Genomic DNA, 17,029 nt, shown 5'->3' on the forward strand with positions numbered 1-17,029 from the left:
ACGGCTCTAGAAGAATGTCAACATTAGGGGAACCAGGCAAGGGGTAGAACAGAAACTCTCTGTACGCTTTGCAACTCTTCTATAAATTTAAAATGATCTCAGGGGCGCCTGGGTGGCTCGGTGGGTTAAGCGTCCAACTTCGGCTCAGGTCATGATCTCGCGGTCTGTGAGTTCGAGCCCCGCGTCGGGCTCTGTGCTGACGGCTCAGAGCCTGGAGCCTGCTTCCGATTCTGTGTCTCCCTCTCTCTCTCTGTCCCTCCCCTGCTTGTGCGAACTTTCTCTCAAAAATAAATAAACATTTAAAAAAACAAAATTATCTGAGAATAAAAGACTGGAAAAACATCAGGGGCTCCCAACTGCATTTGAATTAAATTCCAGAGATTTCCCCTGGCTGGGCAAAGGCTCTGGCCCCCCCCACTGGCCTCCCAGTTCCATCTGGGGAGGGGCCTCGCCTTCTAGTTTTCCATTGTGTCTCCCGGGCTTAGGAAAAGTGCTAAGCACAGCAGAGGAGCTCAATGATACTGTGCTGCCACCCTCCAGCTCTGAGCGCCGCCTCCCACGCCGTGCCTGGGTGCTGGCTGAGATGGCGATTGTCACTCCTCTCGGTGCCTCCCAGCTGGGTCATCGCCCCCAACCTTGGCTTCTTCCCCTGCCCGCCCATCTCAAGAATCCCTTTCAGCCTGGCCCACCCGGGATCTGACTTCACTCCTGCAGCCCCACTCGTGCACACACAAGCCAAGCTCTACAGATGTCCTAGGGCACTGTGTCCTGTCTCTCAGCCAGCTGGGCGTTGGCTAATTCCTCCTGGGCCTCGGAGGGGGGGGGGGGGGGTCCTGCCTGCAGTTTGGGAGCCTGCCGCGGGGAGGACAGCGGTGACTGACTTGGACCGAGCAGGTCACACAGTGAGTTTCGCCCACTCCACTGCCTCTGTGTTAGAAGCAAGAAAGCAAGGGGCGCCTGGGTGGCTCAGTCGGTTGAGCGTCCGACTTCGGCTCAGGTCACGATCTCACGGTCCGTGAGTTCGAGCCCCGTGTCGGGCTCTGGGATGATGGCTCAGAGCCTGGAGTCTGCTTCCAATTCTGTGTCTCCCTCTCTCTCTGACCCTCCCCCGTTCATGCTCTGTCTCTGTCTCAAAAATAAATAAACGTTAAAAAAAAAAAAAAAAAGAAGCAAGAAAGCAGGTATTTCGTACAAAATCCCACTTGCCTATCAGGCCACTCACATTCCAGGGAGGCAGTTGGCTCCCTGTGTTCCCTGTGAGATTACTTCTTCCCATACACCCTCTCCCCAGTGCTGATAGGGCCAGGCAGTGGGGGTGGGGTGATGACAAGACCTGATTCATGTTTTTAAAAGATGGCTCCAGCTGCTGTGGGGAATGGGCGGAAGAGCGCTGGGCAGAAAAGCGGGGACTCTGGGGGGGCTCTGGCCACAGTCCCAGCGAGGGGCAGCGGTGGCTGGGCCAGCGAGTTGCGCAGAAGACAAGAAGGGGACAGATTTGAGAGGTGTGTTTTCCAGGTGGCGCTAACCAGAGCTGCTGAGGATTGAATATAAAGGGTAAAGAAAAGAGAGAAATCGGGAAAACACACGATTTGGGGCCTGAGCTTCCAGCATGCTGGGGACATGGAACAGACTGCAGGAAAACCAGGTTTGGAGGGAGGGGCAAGTTGTGGGTGGCCCCCCGCCCCCACGGGCTGCCTCTTCCCCCCATCTCCCATGCTCCACACGCTCCCATCACCCACACTGGGTTCACAAGTCAGCGAGATGCTAACCAGTGCCATGGGCATCTGGGGGCTTGGCCTGCCGGGTGGCCTTTTCCCTTTCTCTGCGCACAACGTCGCCCTGATTTCCTTTGGGCAATCTCTTCCCCTGCTCTTAGGCCATGAGGTGTGCACAGGGGTCTGACCCCATCCCTGATCACCAGGGCACGGGCACATGACCCATGCTGGGTCCCGGGGAGAACCCTTCCTGGGACATGAGCAACATCTATGGGAAGATTGCACCCTCTGTCTCGGGAGCTGATATACAGGTAGGCTACAGCCTGGTACTGATATTGCTGATTGTGCCCTGACTGCGGGAAGGTCTGGGGGAGAAGGAAGGCAGCGCGGAAGGAAACAGAGCAGAAACCAGATTTCTGATAGTATTTGAACATCTGGATCCAGCCATGCCTGAAGTCACAAACCCCTAAACTTTTTACTTATGTGAGTCATTCCGTTTATGTGCAGCCAGTTTCTGTCAATTGCAACCTGATCCTAACCAACAAGTCGTGAGATGATGTATTTAAAGCAGGTAGCATGGGGGCGCTTGGGTGGCTCGGTCGCTTAAGCGTCCGACTTCGGCTCAGGTCATGATCTCGCGGTCCGTGAGTTCGAGCCCCGCGTCAGGCACTGTGCTGACAGCTGAGAGCCTGGAGGCTGCTTCGGATTCTGTGTCGCCCTCTCTCTCTACCCCTCCCCTGCTCGCACTCTGTCTCTGTCTCTCTCTCTCTCAAAAATAAATAAACGTTTACAAATAATAATAAAAATAAATACAGCAGATGTATGGCACGCCATGGCCGCTCCTCAATTATATGGGAACTGTTACGATTACTCAGGTCACCAAAGTAAGCTGTGCCAGGGGACCCAGATGGCCAGGGAGATCTGGCCAGGCCTCAGGCCATCACCACACCTGTGGTCACGGGGACCAACCTGGCCTGGAAGGACTCACCTTCCTTTCTCTGGCCTGCGGTATCTCCTCCCGCAGGGGCCCGGGTGACGGGACATGGAACCCTTCGGGCACTGTCAGCTCTGGGCCCCTCCTGGGGCTTCCTTGGGATCATCACGGTGAGCTCGTCCCAGCTGGGAGCCTCTTCCTGCCTTTCAACAGTGTCCCAGTCCTGCCGGGGAAGGGAGGAAAAGCATATTTGGAGCCTTTGGGCCTGTGCCCCCAGCACGAGACAGGTAGAAGGAAGGGAAAGGCACCGACATTGAAACAGCACCTGCTGAATGCCCTGCACTGTGCTGGGCTCCTTAAGGCACGAACTTAGCTAACCTTCAATCAGCCCACGAGGTAGGCATGTATGTTGGTGCTCAGAACTCCGCCCAAAGTCACACAGTTGGGAAACAGTTGAGGTGGGAGGAGGACTTGAACCCAGGGCAGTTGGACTCCCTGCAGTGGCACAGCAGCCCCCAGTCCCCAGAGGCACTCCCAGGGTCCAGAGAGAAGAGAGGTCAAAGCCTCGCCCCTCCACTTCCCAGATAGGTAGCCTTAGGTAAGTTGCTTCCCTTCTCCAAGCCTCAGTTTTCTTGCCCCAAAATGGGGCCATAAAAGTCTCTACCTCTGAGCGGGTGGTGAGTCTTCTTGAGCCCACATCTGCCATCCCATTACTTCCCCTTGGAGGTCTCACAGATAGCCTGCCCTTTCTGCCCTGTGACAGCCCTTTGAGGGGTGAGTGCCCCCGGAAGCTCCCAGGCAGATGGCCCCCAGCCCTTCCCTGGGCCCCCCAGCCTGCTCCCTCTCCTCTGTCCCTCGGAGATCTATCCCAGGGCTGGTCATGGAGTTCAGTGGTGTGTGACCAGGACAGGGCTCAGGACCAGTTCTGTCCGAGGTCTAGACAGCACGCCCGACATCCCGGCCCTCTGTGACCTTGAGAGTTTTTGGAAGGCTGACCCGGTTGGTGTTTCACCTGAAACTCCTTCCGTCTTTTCGCAACCAAGCCCCAGCCCCCTGGGCCCGCCCTGCAGAGACCCCGCACCCCTCCCAGGCGGTTGGTCCAGCTGGCTAAATCTCCAGAGGACCTTGGCCCGGCTCCCTGGTGTGAGAGGCTCAGCCCTTGTCTGGAGTCGTGGGCGGGACCCCAGGGCTGGCACAGAGGGGCGATCGTGTCCCCAGCTTTTCATCCCCAGCTCACCACGGAGGACGAGTCGCTGGGATCATCAGGGGTGTCGCACTCAGGGCTGGAGCTGGTGTCGGAGTCGGGGCCTTCGTCGAAGCTGCCGCTCAGGGAGGAGGCCAGACCCTCCAGGTAGGGCACTGCCTCTTGTCCCTGGCTCCTGGGGGCGGCTGTGGGGCCCTCTGCAGAGGACCCTGCTGACGGGCCCCTGGGAGAAGAGACAGACCTATGACTTCTTCCCCCAAAAGTCATGGGAATTAGGGAGTGATACCCCCACCCAGGGACACACACACCTCGCATTAGAGCAAAGGAGGGAGCTAACACCAAGGGCTCTCTGTGCTGGGCTCTTCACATGGACCACCTCTTTCAGCTACAACAGTCTCCCTTTGAAACGTGTGTAATGATACCCATTGTACAGATGAAGACACTGAGGCTCAGAGAGGTCAAGGGACTGGCCAAGGTCACAGAGCTAGGAAGGGCTACAGCTGCATGGTGAAGTAAAGCCCTGGTTTAGGAAGCCAGTCAGGATAGCTACAGGCCCGGGTACGCTTACAGATGGCAGTCTCCCCAAAGAGTGACCCACAGATTGACCGATAAGATGGAAAGGGATAATGGCCGTGAAAAAGAGGTCTGTGGTCAAATGAGTCTGGGACATACCACACACTTCTCCTACCTCCCCTACCCCGAAGCCCAAGGCCCACTAGCAAACTAAAGGTGCTGACAAGTCTTGCAAGAGAGATATTCAAATCTGTTTATCCCAGCCTTTCTGAAACACATTTGATGGCAGAGCTGGTTTTTGCTTTGTTTTTAAAATAATACCTCCCTGTGAGGAATGCATGTTCCCCAAGCAAAGCCAATCTGATTCAATTCCTCTTATTTCCTAAACAGGGAAACTGAGGCATGGAGGAGGGGAAACATTTGCCCATGCTCCCTTTGCCCATCAGGGATGGAACTGAAGCTGGAACCCAGGTTTCCGGACCCTCAACCGTGACCTCCCAAGGCACCTTGGCCTAAAGAGGGACTTCAGCTCAGGCCTGGGCGTGGAGGGAATCCCAGAGCCTGGAGCAGGTAGGTGGGTAGTAACAGGTGCCGCGCCCCGCCCCCGCCTCCCTCCAATGCTGACACTGTTTAATCTTTTAAAGCTGTGCAAAGGGAACCAGGAAATGTGAGCGGTGGGGTGCCATGCCCCCTGGGGGGTGGGTGCCTGGCAGCTCCATTCCCCAGAGCAAACTGAGCTAGGGCCCCAGGAACATGCCCACTGGCTGCCTATGCCCAGGCCGTGTGACCTGACCATATGACCCACACCGGCAGCCAGCACAGACAGATCCTGCCATCGTGAAGGGGTGCAGGGTGGGGGCGGGTGAGGGCATCCTCCCCTCGGGAGCCCCTCCCCACGCCTGGGGCTCTACCCACCTCTCTGGCCCTGGCCCAAGGCCCAGGCCCACCACGGACTGGCAGCCGGAGGTCGAGGAACCGAGAGGACCCTCAGAGACAGGCAGGCGGCGAGGCAGGTCGCAGTAAGGCACCTCAGCACCTGGAGGGCTCCCCGGCTCCTGGGGCAGAGTTGGAGAGAGGAGGCAGCTCCTGGCCCACGTGGGGGTTCCCCTCCCCCCCCCACGCAGCCCCTCCCCCCACCAGGCCGGATGGAAGTGTCCAGGCATCTCCTCCTGGGATCTCAGGCTTCTCAAGGAGAGCTGTCCGTCAGGCTGGAAGCGCCTCTTGGGACCCAAGCCGGGGGGCTGGCGGAGATAGAGGGTGTGTGCATGCACATGTGTGTGGACAGGTATGTGTTTGCACAAAAGCCCGTGTGGGTGCAAGCGGGCCCACGTGCGTGCGTATGCAAGGCAGGGGAGTGGGTCCGCTAACACACGCGTTTGCGTTAAGTTCATTACTACATGCGTGTTGCTGCGCGCGGACGTGTGTGCCGGAAGGTGGGAGGTAAACAAAGGGACACAAAAGCAGGGTGGGGTCTTCCGTAGCTGGAAAACAAGGGTGAGGAGGGGAGGGTGAGGACAAGGACCAGCCCGGCCTGGGGACTGAAGGCAATGGGAGAAAAAGGAAGTCTGAGGTCTGAGGAAGACCTTGGAGGAAGGAGAGACTTTTGGGGCTAAAGGAGGGGCAGGGGGCTCCGTGGGAGGGGGGGGGCGGGCGGGAGGGTCCAGGCCCCAGGGGGGCGGGTGGGGCCCTGAGCCCAAGGCCCTTCTGTCCCTCCCTCGCCCTCAGCAGGGCCACACCTGCGAAGGCTGGTGCCGGGCTCACCCGGGGGGGGAACGGCCGCTCACCTCCGGGAAGGCCCCCCCATCCCTCCCCACCTCCCCGGGGTGGCGGGCCCTCCCTGGAGGTGGGAGACAGCGGCCACAGCACCCTGCACCCCGCCTCCTCTCAGGTTACCTGGGCGGCGGGCTCAGCGGTGGCGGCTGGCGGCTGTCAGCACCCTCGTCCCCGGGGGGCTCCGGCTCAGGCCCCCACGCTGCCGCCCTCCCAGGCCTTGACTCTGGGCCGTGGTGGTGGCGGCGGCGGAGGCAGCGAAACCTTAGAGGGGCCGGCTGCGAGCAGGGGCCCCTCATTACTCTTTCATAAGCCGGGGCCCAGCCAAGAACAATGCGGGACATGAAACCGCAGGAACCTGATCCCCGCCCGCTCACCTGAGAGCCGGGCGGGGCGGGGGCCTGGGCACGGGCTCCCCGGGGACCCCGGAGCTCAGCGCCCGGGGCCGAGGCCACAGCCTGGCCACGGTTCAGGGTGGGCAGAGACTGCCCCGGATTGCAAGAAAGCCACCCGCGGGCCCTGGGCAGCGCCCGGGAGTGCGGCCGGCGTATCTGTCGTGCCGTCCAAGCCAGAGGAGGCCCGTCTGGGTTCAGTTTCGCCCCCTGCCCCGGAGCCAGATTCTGATCAGAACTCAACAGCGGGAGGTGTCAGATCCACAGCCCAGCCTGGCGCCTTGGCCGCCCTGGGGACCTTGCCACATGAATGAGGAGGGAGCAGAAGCGCGGGGTACCAAAAAGGGGTCCAGCCCAGCTGGGCCCAAGCAGGACCCCCCCGCCTGTCATGGCACCTCCTCCCTGCTTTCACCCCCAGCCCCCGACACTACCCACTGTCCCCATGAGCAGTCCCAGTAGCCAGTCCCTGGCTCTGATTTCCTGTCTGGCGGGTCAGCCCGGGCTCTGGCCTCAGACAGACATCAGGCCCAATCCTGGCACCTCCATTTCCCAGCTGGGTGACCTCAGCTTGGTGGCTTCCCTCTCTGAGCCTGAGTTTCTCATCTCCAAAACCGGGGTGATAAAAGCACCCACCTCCTAGGGGTGTCACGAGAATTAAACGGGTTAATACTTGTAAAGGGCTTAGAACAGGACCTGGTCTGTACATCTTATGTATAATAAAAAATGTAAAACCATTAAAGAGAATTTCATTAGTGTTAAATCAATAGGATGTTAAACACATTTAAGAATAAATACGCTGAGAAGCGCCTGGCTGGCTCAGTCAGAGAAGCATGTGACTCTTGTTCTCGGGGTTGTGAGTTCGAGCCCCACATGGGGTGTAGAGGTTATTTAAATAAGTAAAGCTTAAAAAAAAAAAAAGAAAAGAATAGGGGCGCCTGAGTGGCTCAATCGGTTAAGCGTCTGACTTCAGCTCAGGTCATGATCTCGCGTTCATGAGTTTGAGCCCCGCATCAGGGTCTCTGCTGACAGCTCAAGAGCCTGGAGTCTGCTCTGGATTCTGTGTCTCCCTCTCTCTCTGCCCCTCCCCTGCTCACACTCTGTCTCTCGCGCGCGCTCTCAAAAATAAATAAACATAAAAAAAAAAAAAAGAATAAATCCATTGAAAGAGATGTGTGTGCCTGGCAGACAGCAGGACCCTCCCATCTCCCTCCGTGCAGACCCTGGCCTTGACCTGGTGGCCCATGTGATTTCCAGGGATAATCCCTCCCCCATCTCTCAGCCTATAGAAAGCTCAGCTGAGAGCAGAGCACAGAGGCATCCAGGACCCAGGTTCCTAGGGGAGCTACAGTAAGCTTCAGGGAGAGGGTTGCCCTGGGACCTGGGGCCACTTCTGCATACTCTCGGGTAGCATAACGCCTGGCACCTTTTAAGCACCCATTCAGTATGAACAGTGTGAACACGTGAGCTGGCCCCAGATCTCAGCCCAGAAGTGGCTGGATTGACTCTAGAATGCGGACCTGTCTGTATCTAAGCTTCTCCTCCTGTTCCCACACGTGCCATCTCCCCAGCCCCTGGGGAAGGGCATGTGCCTCAGAGACAGACCCACGGGGCTTTCAGGCATGTTCCCTGAACTTGGGGCTGAGGGTAGAGAGCTGTTATTGGTGGTGTCAAGACAGGTAGAAAAGAATCCTCCAGATTGACTTCTCGGGTCGGGAAGGCGGGAGAGAGGAAACTGATGTGTATTGAATTAACCACATGTGACTCGGGCTACACAGTGCCAGATGCCCTGAGTGAGAACGCCCTGTTGTCCCGCTTTACCCATTAGGACAGTGGAGCCAGAGAGGGTAAGTGGCCCCAGGCCACACAGCAGGTAAAGGGCAAACCCAGGTTTGGAACTCTGGCTTGCCTGCTTTCAAAGCTGAACGGCAACTCCCTTATAATGGCCACCTCGTGGAGCCTGACGCCCTGCATAAACCGGCTGCCAGGCTTAAGAGGAGCCTCAGGATCCTCTGGGAATGATGGAGCCATGGGGGCGGGGGGAGGGGGGCGGAGGCAGGCGGGGTCAAGGCTGGAGGGGTCCGTGGAGCTTCACAGGTCCCCTGCTTCTCCTAGGGCTCTGGGTTTACATGCAGCGGGGCTTGGCCTAAGACCACATGGATTGCCAAGTGAGAAAACACATTCCCTTTCGCTCCTTCAATACCTTCAAGGAGAAAGTCTCCTGTGGGTGCTGGGGTGCCTTTAATGTCTCCCTAACACCCGCCGATCTCCCTTTGTAACAGAGAGACAGCCAGCTTCGGGCTCAGAACCGGCCTTCAGCCGACAAGACTCTCTAGTTAGAATTTAAAGACGTTTCAGATTTTTTTTTTCATTCTTCCTTTTTAACCTTCTATATAAAGGATATGATCCTGGTTTTCTATTTATAGGGATGATATAAAGTTGTGTTTCAATATAAAGTTTAAAAGGGTGTTTTTTTAAAGAACAATAAAGTACTAGATTGTATGAGGCTATGGCAAAAAAAAAAAAAAATCATAAAAGCAGGAGGAGAGTGACTCACATTTGGGAAACGTACTGTGGTCCCAGCACCTCGTGGAACAGACGGCAGAACCGGGGTTCTGCCCAGGAGGAAGGCCAGTGTCTGGGTTCGGCCGCAAGTGAGTGGCCCAGCCAGGGGCAATCCGTCATGAACATCCCCATCCCAGAACACCACACCCGCTCAGGAAAGCTGGCCTACCTGGCTCCTCGCTCTGTGGGCCTCCTCGGGGTGAAAGCAGTTTTGACAGCAACCCTGGGCAAGCACGTTGGCCTCAAAGTGTTCACAGGGGACAGTCCCAGCACCCCCCTCCATATTGGCTGAGTCAGGCCACGGCAGCTCCTGCGATCCGATGGTGGCCACCGGGAAGAAAGGGGGGCAGGCAAGGGCCAGGTAATTGGCTGGTGGACCACCCGGAACCCGGCCTCAGCTGCCCCTAGACAGACAAGGACCGAGGAAATAAGGTCATCCATCCATTCATTTATTCACTCAATAAACACTCCCGGGGCGCCTACGCGGCTCAGTCGGTTAAGCGTCGGACTTCAGCTCAGGTCATGATCTCACGGTTCGTGGGTTGGAGCCCCGCGTCGGGCTCTGTGCTGACAGCTCAGAGCCTGGAGCCTGCTTCAGATTCTGTGTCTCCCTCTCTCTGCTCCTCCCCCACCCACGCTCTGTCTCCCTGTCTCAAAAATAAATAAACATTAAAAAAAATTTTTTTAAACACTCCTGAAGCACCCACTAAGCACCAGGCACTCTGCCAAGCATTTAGACATGTGATTTCTAGTCATTACCGCAGTGTTGCTCAAAGTCTGTTCTAAGGACCCTGCATTAGACTCAGCCGAGCTGCTCATAAAATGCATATTCCCGGGGCACCTGGCTGGCTCAATCAGTGGAGCATGTGACTCCTGATCTCCGGGTTGTGAGTTCGAGCCCCATGTTGGGCACAGAGCTTACTTAAAAAAAAAAAAAAAAAAAAAAAAAAAAAATATATATATATATATATATATATATATTTATAATATATATAAATTCTCAGTGCCTCCCCAGATCCACCCAGTCAGAATCTCTTGGAGGTGTGAGGCCTGGGGTTGTGCGTTGTTAAAAAGTCTCTTAGGAGATTCAGTGCACCCTAAAGTTCGAGTGCCTTTTCTCACGGTTATCTTACATTGTAGATAAAGCCAATGCCAATTTAAGATGAGGCATCGAAGACTCACCAAGGGTCCATACCTTGTTCTAGGTCCCAGGAGCTGAACTGGTGCTGGGACAGAGCTCTCCCATGACAGAGCTGGGAGAGAGCTGAGCACAGAGCTCTCCCATCTGGGGGAGGCCACTGAGAGCTCCAATGCCACGCCCTGGGAGGGGGGAAGGGGAGATGCCCCGACGAGAGTGACTTGAAGATCCCTTCCTCACGCACACAGAGCCCCAGGAGGAGGGTGGGACAGAAGAGGAATCCATCTCCCCAAATCCCATGCACCTTGCGGTGCCCCCAGGTCACCAGCCCACACACCTGTCCTCACCTGGCAAGTTTCCTGCAAAGCCTACCAGGGGATAAAGCCTTGGTTGCCAATCTCAGCTGAGGGCTGCGGAATTTCTCATCCTCCCCTGGGGCAGCCAGGGCGAAGGTTCCTGGCTTCTCCACCATCAGACCTGGGGAGGTGGCAGGGCCCGTTGTGTATGTGTGTTTTGGAGGGGGGTACCCACTTGCCCCTCCATCCTTCTTGGGCCATCATCTCCCGGAGACGTCCCTTGCCCCAGTGGTGGAGGGGGCGCGAACCGGTTCCGCCCAGCTTGGGCGGTTCTTTCCTGGTCTGGCCATATAAAGGAGCATCGCCTGAGAAGGAACACGCCGCTCATCTTCCTGGGGGCGGATGGGGGCTCTGTTCCGTGTGCCCCTCACTGCTCCCGCTTCCTCCTCCTCCTTATTCCCAACCAACTGGCAGAATGCTCAAAAATGCACATTAGGTGTGGCTGTAACAATGGGAAACCTTCAGCGGACACTCATGCCCCACCCGGAGAATGGACTCCTGGACCTCTCCAGCGGGTCAGCCAGTCCCTCTCCGTATGCCTCGCCCCTCTCTCCCTTACCCCACCGGCCTCCTCTCCCCGCTCCCCTCCCCCGCTTCCGCAGCGCAGTACTACTGACCTCGGCTCGGGTTTCCACGCACAGGAGGTGCCCGGGTGGGATGCCGGGGTCACAGCTCCTATTTTAACAATGAATCAGAACGTTGCCCGGGAGGTGGACGAAGACCACTCCCCTGCCGCTCGCGCATAGGTTCTCTCTAGGCGCCTCATTTACATAAGGGCTGTGAGATTGGACCACCCGAGGGCAAGGGGCGGGGCGGAAGGCGGGCGGCGCCCAGAAGCCTCCGAGCGCGGGACCGGCCGCACGTTTAGCCTGAGCTGCTGGGTCTGGGTTCCCAGGGGGCCCATCAGAGGGCTGGCACTTGGCAGGGCTGTCTCCCTCTGACCTCCTTCCCGTCGATGGATTCCCTCTACAGTTCCCTAGGCTGGTCTTGACCCAGATGTCGGGCTAGAAGACTTAAATTCTCTGTGCCTCACTTTTCTTACCTGTAAAATGGGAAGGGTAGTAGTACCTGTGGGGATGAAATGAAACGCCCAGGCGTTTTCAGCCTCCATCTGCTCGCTTCCACTGACGTAGAACTCACTTACAAAATGCACAACTCCCTCTTTTTTTTAATCTCCCCCCTCCCCTTTTAAGCTAATATTTATTTTGCACTATGTGCCAGCTCCTATTCCAGAATCTTTACATTCATCAGGACACAGTAACCCAAAGGGCTAAGTACCAAGATCCTCATTTCACAGCAACTAAGGACAATTAACTTACCAGTGTCACACGGCTAGGCAGAGGCAGAGCCAAGACTAAAACCCTGGTGTGCCTGACGTCCTGTGACACCACAGAACATCTTCATTCAGTAATTCACTCGGACATTCACATGTACCTGTGCTGGGCACTGGGGAGAGGGTAACATGAATAAAACGTGCCTCCTTCTGAGATGAGAAGCCCATTGACCCATGGAAGAGATAGCCCCTGAACTAGGGCATCCTGACCCAGGATGGAATGGGTGAAAACATAGTTTAGTAACAAGGATCACGAGTTTTCAGCTTGATCCCCATTACTGCGAGCAACACAGAGAGCAGGGAGACCGATGGTCAATATCCGACTCTAGTGACTCTTGGCTGTGTGCTCTTGAGAAAGTTACTTGACCACTCTGAGCCTGGGGTGGGTTAGACATCTGGTGTGAGTCTGAAGCTCAGGACAGGGCCCCGGGGTCTTTAGCCCCCCTCCGCCACCAAACAATAAAACCTGGAGCTAACTCAAGGTCGCACTCCTGACAATTCAATTCACGAAATACTCAACGGAGCCCCTACCTTGTAGGTAGGCGGTGCTGAGGGATACTTAGCAAAGAAAAGATTGAATCTTCTGCTTTCTTGGTGCTTTACACTGCAGTGGAGAGCAACAGACCCTAAACAAGATAAATAAACAATATATGGAGTAGGTAGGCTGGTGAGAGGTGCTAAGGAGAAAAATGAAGCCGGGAAGGGGCTGGTGTGGGAGGGCATTACATCTGAAATAAGGTGGTCAGGAAAGCCTCTCTGACCTGTGACATCTGAGCAAAGGCCTGGAAAAGAGAGAGTGAGCCTGCAGGCCCTGGGGAAGAACAGACTGGCTGAGGGGACAGAGTGTGGAGGCTAGAGTAGAGAGTAGAGCGAGGGAGGGAGGAGGGGAAAAGTGAGGGGAAAAGTCCTGGGGCAGGACGGGTTTGTCCCGAGCGCCCTCCCTAGCTCTGGAGCTGCCTGGCTGGGCCCCTGGAGGGCAGGAGAAGATGATAGGAGGGTGGGCAGAAGCCAGGGTCCTGAAGGAGAGAGAACTGGACAGGAGGCAGGAGGAGGAGGCCAGGGAACCCCGGGGACTCTTGAAAGAAGCCCCACTCTTGGAGGGGACCGTGGCTCTAAGAGTGATTGAGGCCCAAAGGGGGCTTTTAATCATCTAAGTAGTAACAGCCCCTCCTTTTCCCAAGGGGGCAAAGCTGACCTGTCTGCATACAGGATGGGGTTTCTCCCAGCACCTCCCTGTGATGAGAAGGGCAGCTGTCACCATCCCCGTTTCATAGGAGTCAAACTCAAGGCTGAAGCGGCTTAAGCAAGTTGCCCAAAGCCACTCAGTTACTTGACGACGGAGCCTGGTCTAAAAAACACAGTCCCAGAGTCCTGTGGGATGGCTCAGATGGCTCAGGGTTAAGGGCACAATGGCAGCCAGGGCAGCGCTCGTCCCCACTGTCACCATTATATCTCAGCCTCACATCCCCCTTTCTGCTCCCTGAAGAGTCTGTGCCTGTCTCTGTCTTTGCTCATGCTGTTCCCTGTGGCTGGGATCCACTCTCCCAGAGGTCTGGGGTAGCTGAACCACCCCTGACATTACTAGACCCACTCCACCCCTCTGACCTTGACCTTGGCTTCCTCACTCTCCTGTGGGAATGGTCATCCCAACCTCAGAGGATCATGTGCTCCGGGCAGGCGCGGTAGTGATGCAGGGGGCGTGGCCCAGTAGAGCAGAAGCAGGAAGGCCGCAGTCTCTAATGGGGTCATCAGGGCTGGCTCCAGCCCATGGCCACCTGGGAAGTGGTGATCAGGGCAGCCGGGCTTACTTTTCTCTTTTCTTTTTTTTAATTAAAATTTTTAAACTTTTTTTTTTTTAATGTTTATTTTTGAGAGAGAGAGAGAGAGAGAGAGAGAGAGAAAGTGAGTGGGGAAGGGGCAGAGAGAGAGAGGGAGACACAGAATCCGAGCAGGCTCCGAGCTGTCAGCCCAGAGCCTGATGTGGGGTTTGAACTCATGGACCGCGAGATCATGACCTGAGCTAAAATCAGACGCTTAACTGACTGAGCCACCCAGGCTCCTGCCCACCACCCCCCCCCCTTTTTTTTTTTTTTTTTTTTTTGTAAATTGCAGCCAGGCTTACTTTACTGAAGAAGCCAGAAACCTGAACTTCTGCATGAAATCTCAACATCTTAAAATATGGCTAAGTCAAATTGTTTTGGCTTTGGTTTGGTTTTTGCCTCAAAAAATTGGATAAACACTCAGATGTGTTCCTCTTCACAGAGATCTTTAGTCAAGGGCAAAAGACTTCTAGGATCTGAGGAGAGACCAGAGTATAAGTCAAATTGTTTGTTTCTTTAAGTCAAATTGTTTTTAAATACTCTGTGAGTCAGACCAAGCTAATATGCAGTGTTCCTGAACTGGTAAATCACAGATAGATTTTCCTTTAAGTGTATTTATTTTGAGAAAGAGAGGGTGGGGGGTGGGGGTAGGGGGAAACAAGTAGGGGAGGGGCACAGAGAGAGGGGAACAGAGAATCCAAAGGGGTTTCTATGCTGACCGCACAGAGCCTGATGTGGGGCTCAAACTCAGGAACCACGAGATCATGACCTGAAGTCAGACGTTTAACCAACCGAGCCTCCCGGGCACCCCTCACAGATAGATTTTTTTATTCCCTTAGTGATAGCTGAAAGAGCACGCCCTCCGGGAAGCCCTCCCGGCTTCCCCGGCCTTAAGAAAAGGGCTCACTGTGCTGAGCTGAGATCTCGTACAAGACTCACAGGGCTCCTAGGGTGTCTTTCGTGTTGTGGACCATGTGAGTGCGCCCCTGGAAGGGAAGACTCGGCTTGTTCAGCCAATGGGTCAGTATTCGTGTCTGTATCGAGAGTATGGCTTGCTTCACGAGGGGGCCGCCTCAGTGTGCCTCAACTGCAAAATGGGCTTAATGGCATTGCCTAGACCGTGGGGTTACTGTGAGAGCTCAGTGAGTGAAACCAGGTAGAGTGGCTGGTATACAGTGAGTGCTCAATAAATGCTACTAATACCTCTCCTCCAGTCTTCTCCATTCGGTCCCCACAGCTATAGCTTGTGAGCCGTGGGCAGGGACTGCCCTCTCCTGCTCACCAGTGGATCCCCAGTGGCTGGGACTTCTTAGCGCTTAGTAAATGCTTGGGGAGGGAGTGAATGGACACCTGCCTGAGAGGAGGGCCTCCCTGCCTCTCACGGAATGACAACAGGGTCCTGGAGCCTCCAGTACTCCCAGTGCACCATCCACGCTGCCACTGGGCTGGGGGGGGGGGGGATGTCTCTAAAACAATCACTGACCCCGACTTTCCCCTGCCAACCCCCCAACCCCACCTCAGGGGGGGTCCCAGTGTCCGCAAGCTAAGGGTCCAGATCCTTAGCTCAGTATTTGAGGCCCTTCAGGGGCTCCCTGGCTGCCCCCCACCTGCCAGCTCATCCCCTCCCGCAGCCGCCTGGCCAATCCAAATCGTCCCTCAAGATTCAGGTCAAGGGTCACCTGTCTCTGCTCTGTGCCCCTCTGGGCCCTCTAATACTTTGCTGAACCTCTGACCTCCAGAGGGACTCCCATGTGTCTGCCCCCTCCCTGGGATGCAGGGACTGTGTCTTCTTAGCCATGACGTGTAACCTCTGACATTATGTACCTGGAGACTCAGTTTTCTCACCCGTCAAATGGAGCTAATATCCGCTCACAGTGCTGTTCTGAGTTAATAATGTAACCGTCTGACACAAGAGAAGGGCTTGATAAATTGCTTTCCCAGCCTCTTTGTTTTTTGGTTGTTGTTTGGCAATCCTGCTGACTAGGGTGCAAGGGAGAGGGCAAAGTTCATTGGACGGGGAAGGTTTGTTTCACCCGGGGCCCCAGGAGAGATGGATGTGGCCATGGGAAGGAGGAAAACAGATTCAGAAGCTTGCAGACAGGCAAACAGAAACTTGCAAACTGGGGCCAGAAAATTCTAGAACAGACTGTTTCGAGAGTTACTGGGAGCACCTGTGGGGAGGGGGAATTGGGTCCCATGTGATGCAGCCAGGATTGGTTGAGGACCCACAGTGAGAGGGGCCCTGGGCCAGGAGGAGAAACATAGCAATTACGGACACAACTTCTCACTAGGGGGCTTATGGTCAGCCTGCGAGGGGGTTGGGAGACAGACATAACCAGGTTACAATGTGTTCAGTGTTTGAAAGGAGGCAACACCGGGGCGCCTGGGTGGCGCAGTCGGTTAAGCGTCCGACTTCAGCCAGGTCACGATCTCGCGGTCCGTGAGTTCGAGCCCCGCGTCGGGCTCTGGGCTGATGGCTCGGAGCCTGGAGCCTGTTTCCGATTCTGTGTCTCCCTCTCTCTCTCTGCGCCTCCCCGTTCATGCTCTGTCTCTCTCTGTCCCCAAAAAATAAATTAAAAAAAAAAAAAAAACGTTTTGAAAGGAGGCAACACCAAGTGTCACTGGAGCCCACGTGGGAAAAGGATTAATTCCTGGGGCTGGCGGAGGGGTCAGGGAAGGCTTCCCCGAGGAGGTGGCTCAGGACAGAGCAAGAGAGGCTGTGAGCAGTCCGTGAACTTCTAAAGGGCGCCTACCACATCTGGAAGAGGCAGATGTCGGCTCAAAACCCGGAGGACGTTTGTCACGCGGGACCCGCTCACAACTGAACAAGGCAGTGAGGTCTTCAGCTCAGAAGCTGGGAAGCCCCTGCCGGAGCCACTGACAGTCCAACCTGGGGGCTTCGAGCCTCTGAGGCTCCGGGGGGCTCTGGAGAGGATGAGATCAGAGGTTTCCCCCGCCCGGAACCGTCTCCTCCGTGGTTGCCCCCCAGGCAGGTAGCTCCACCAGGCCTGCCCACGCGTCCCCCTGGGGGGGGCTCAACCACCCCAAAACACAACCTACCGGGAGAGCACAACCTACCGGGAGAGCGGATGGCCTTGCTCCTCCTAGCACAGGCCTGACATGTCGGGGAAGCTCAGTGCAGTCGCCGAGGAACAGAAAAGCGTCTGCTGTGGCTTTAGTTCCATACGGTTGGATCCCCTCCCGACAGCCCTTTCCTCGTATGTTCAGCTCCCAGGGGAGACCCCACCGCTTGTACCCCAATACCGACTCTCCCCATAGTAGCACAAGCCTC

At 56.1% G+C, this 17,029-nt stretch overlaps 1 protein-coding gene and 1 non-coding gene across 6 annotated transcripts in view; both read right to left on the reverse strand.

Annotated features, from left to right (window-relative positions):
• TRIOBP (TRIO and F-actin binding protein) overlaps positions 1–10,696 on the reverse strand; it is a 52,683-nt gene extending 41,987 nt beyond the window's left edge. For 4 of the 5 annotated variants that reach the window (XM_058741339.1, XM_058741338.1, XM_058741337.1 and 1 more), the window contains exons 1-3: positions 5,282–5,544; positions 3,887–4,076; positions 2,704–2,872 (exon numbers count right to left, since the gene is read on the reverse strand). In XM_058741339.1, the coding sequence (XP_058597322.1) occupies positions 2,704–2,872; positions 3,887–4,076; positions 5,282–5,529 (607 nt within the window). In that variant the 5' untranslated portion in view covers positions 5,530–5,544. Of the gene's footprint in view, positions 1–2,703; positions 2,873–3,886; positions 4,077–5,281; positions 5,545–9,259; positions 9,495–10,575 lie in introns of those variants that run through there. The other variant, XM_058741342.1, reaches the window with a different exon arrangement.
• Positions 10,697–14,116: 3,420 nt separating this feature from the next.
• On the reverse strand, positions 14,117–14,233 carry LOC131484116 (U5 spliceosomal RNA). The gene has a single exon (XR_009248028.1). It is a non-coding gene; the product is annotated as a U5 spliceosomal RNA (small nuclear RNA).
• Between the last annotated feature and the right edge of the window lie 2,796 nt (positions 14,234–17,029).

Source organism: Neofelis nebulosa, chromosome 8 (assembly GCF_028018385.1).
Source record: "Neofelis nebulosa isolate mNeoNeb1 chromosome 8, mNeoNeb1.pri, whole genome shotgun sequence".
Classification (NCBI taxonomy): Eukaryota; Metazoa; Chordata; class Mammalia; order Carnivora; family Felidae; genus Neofelis; species Neofelis nebulosa.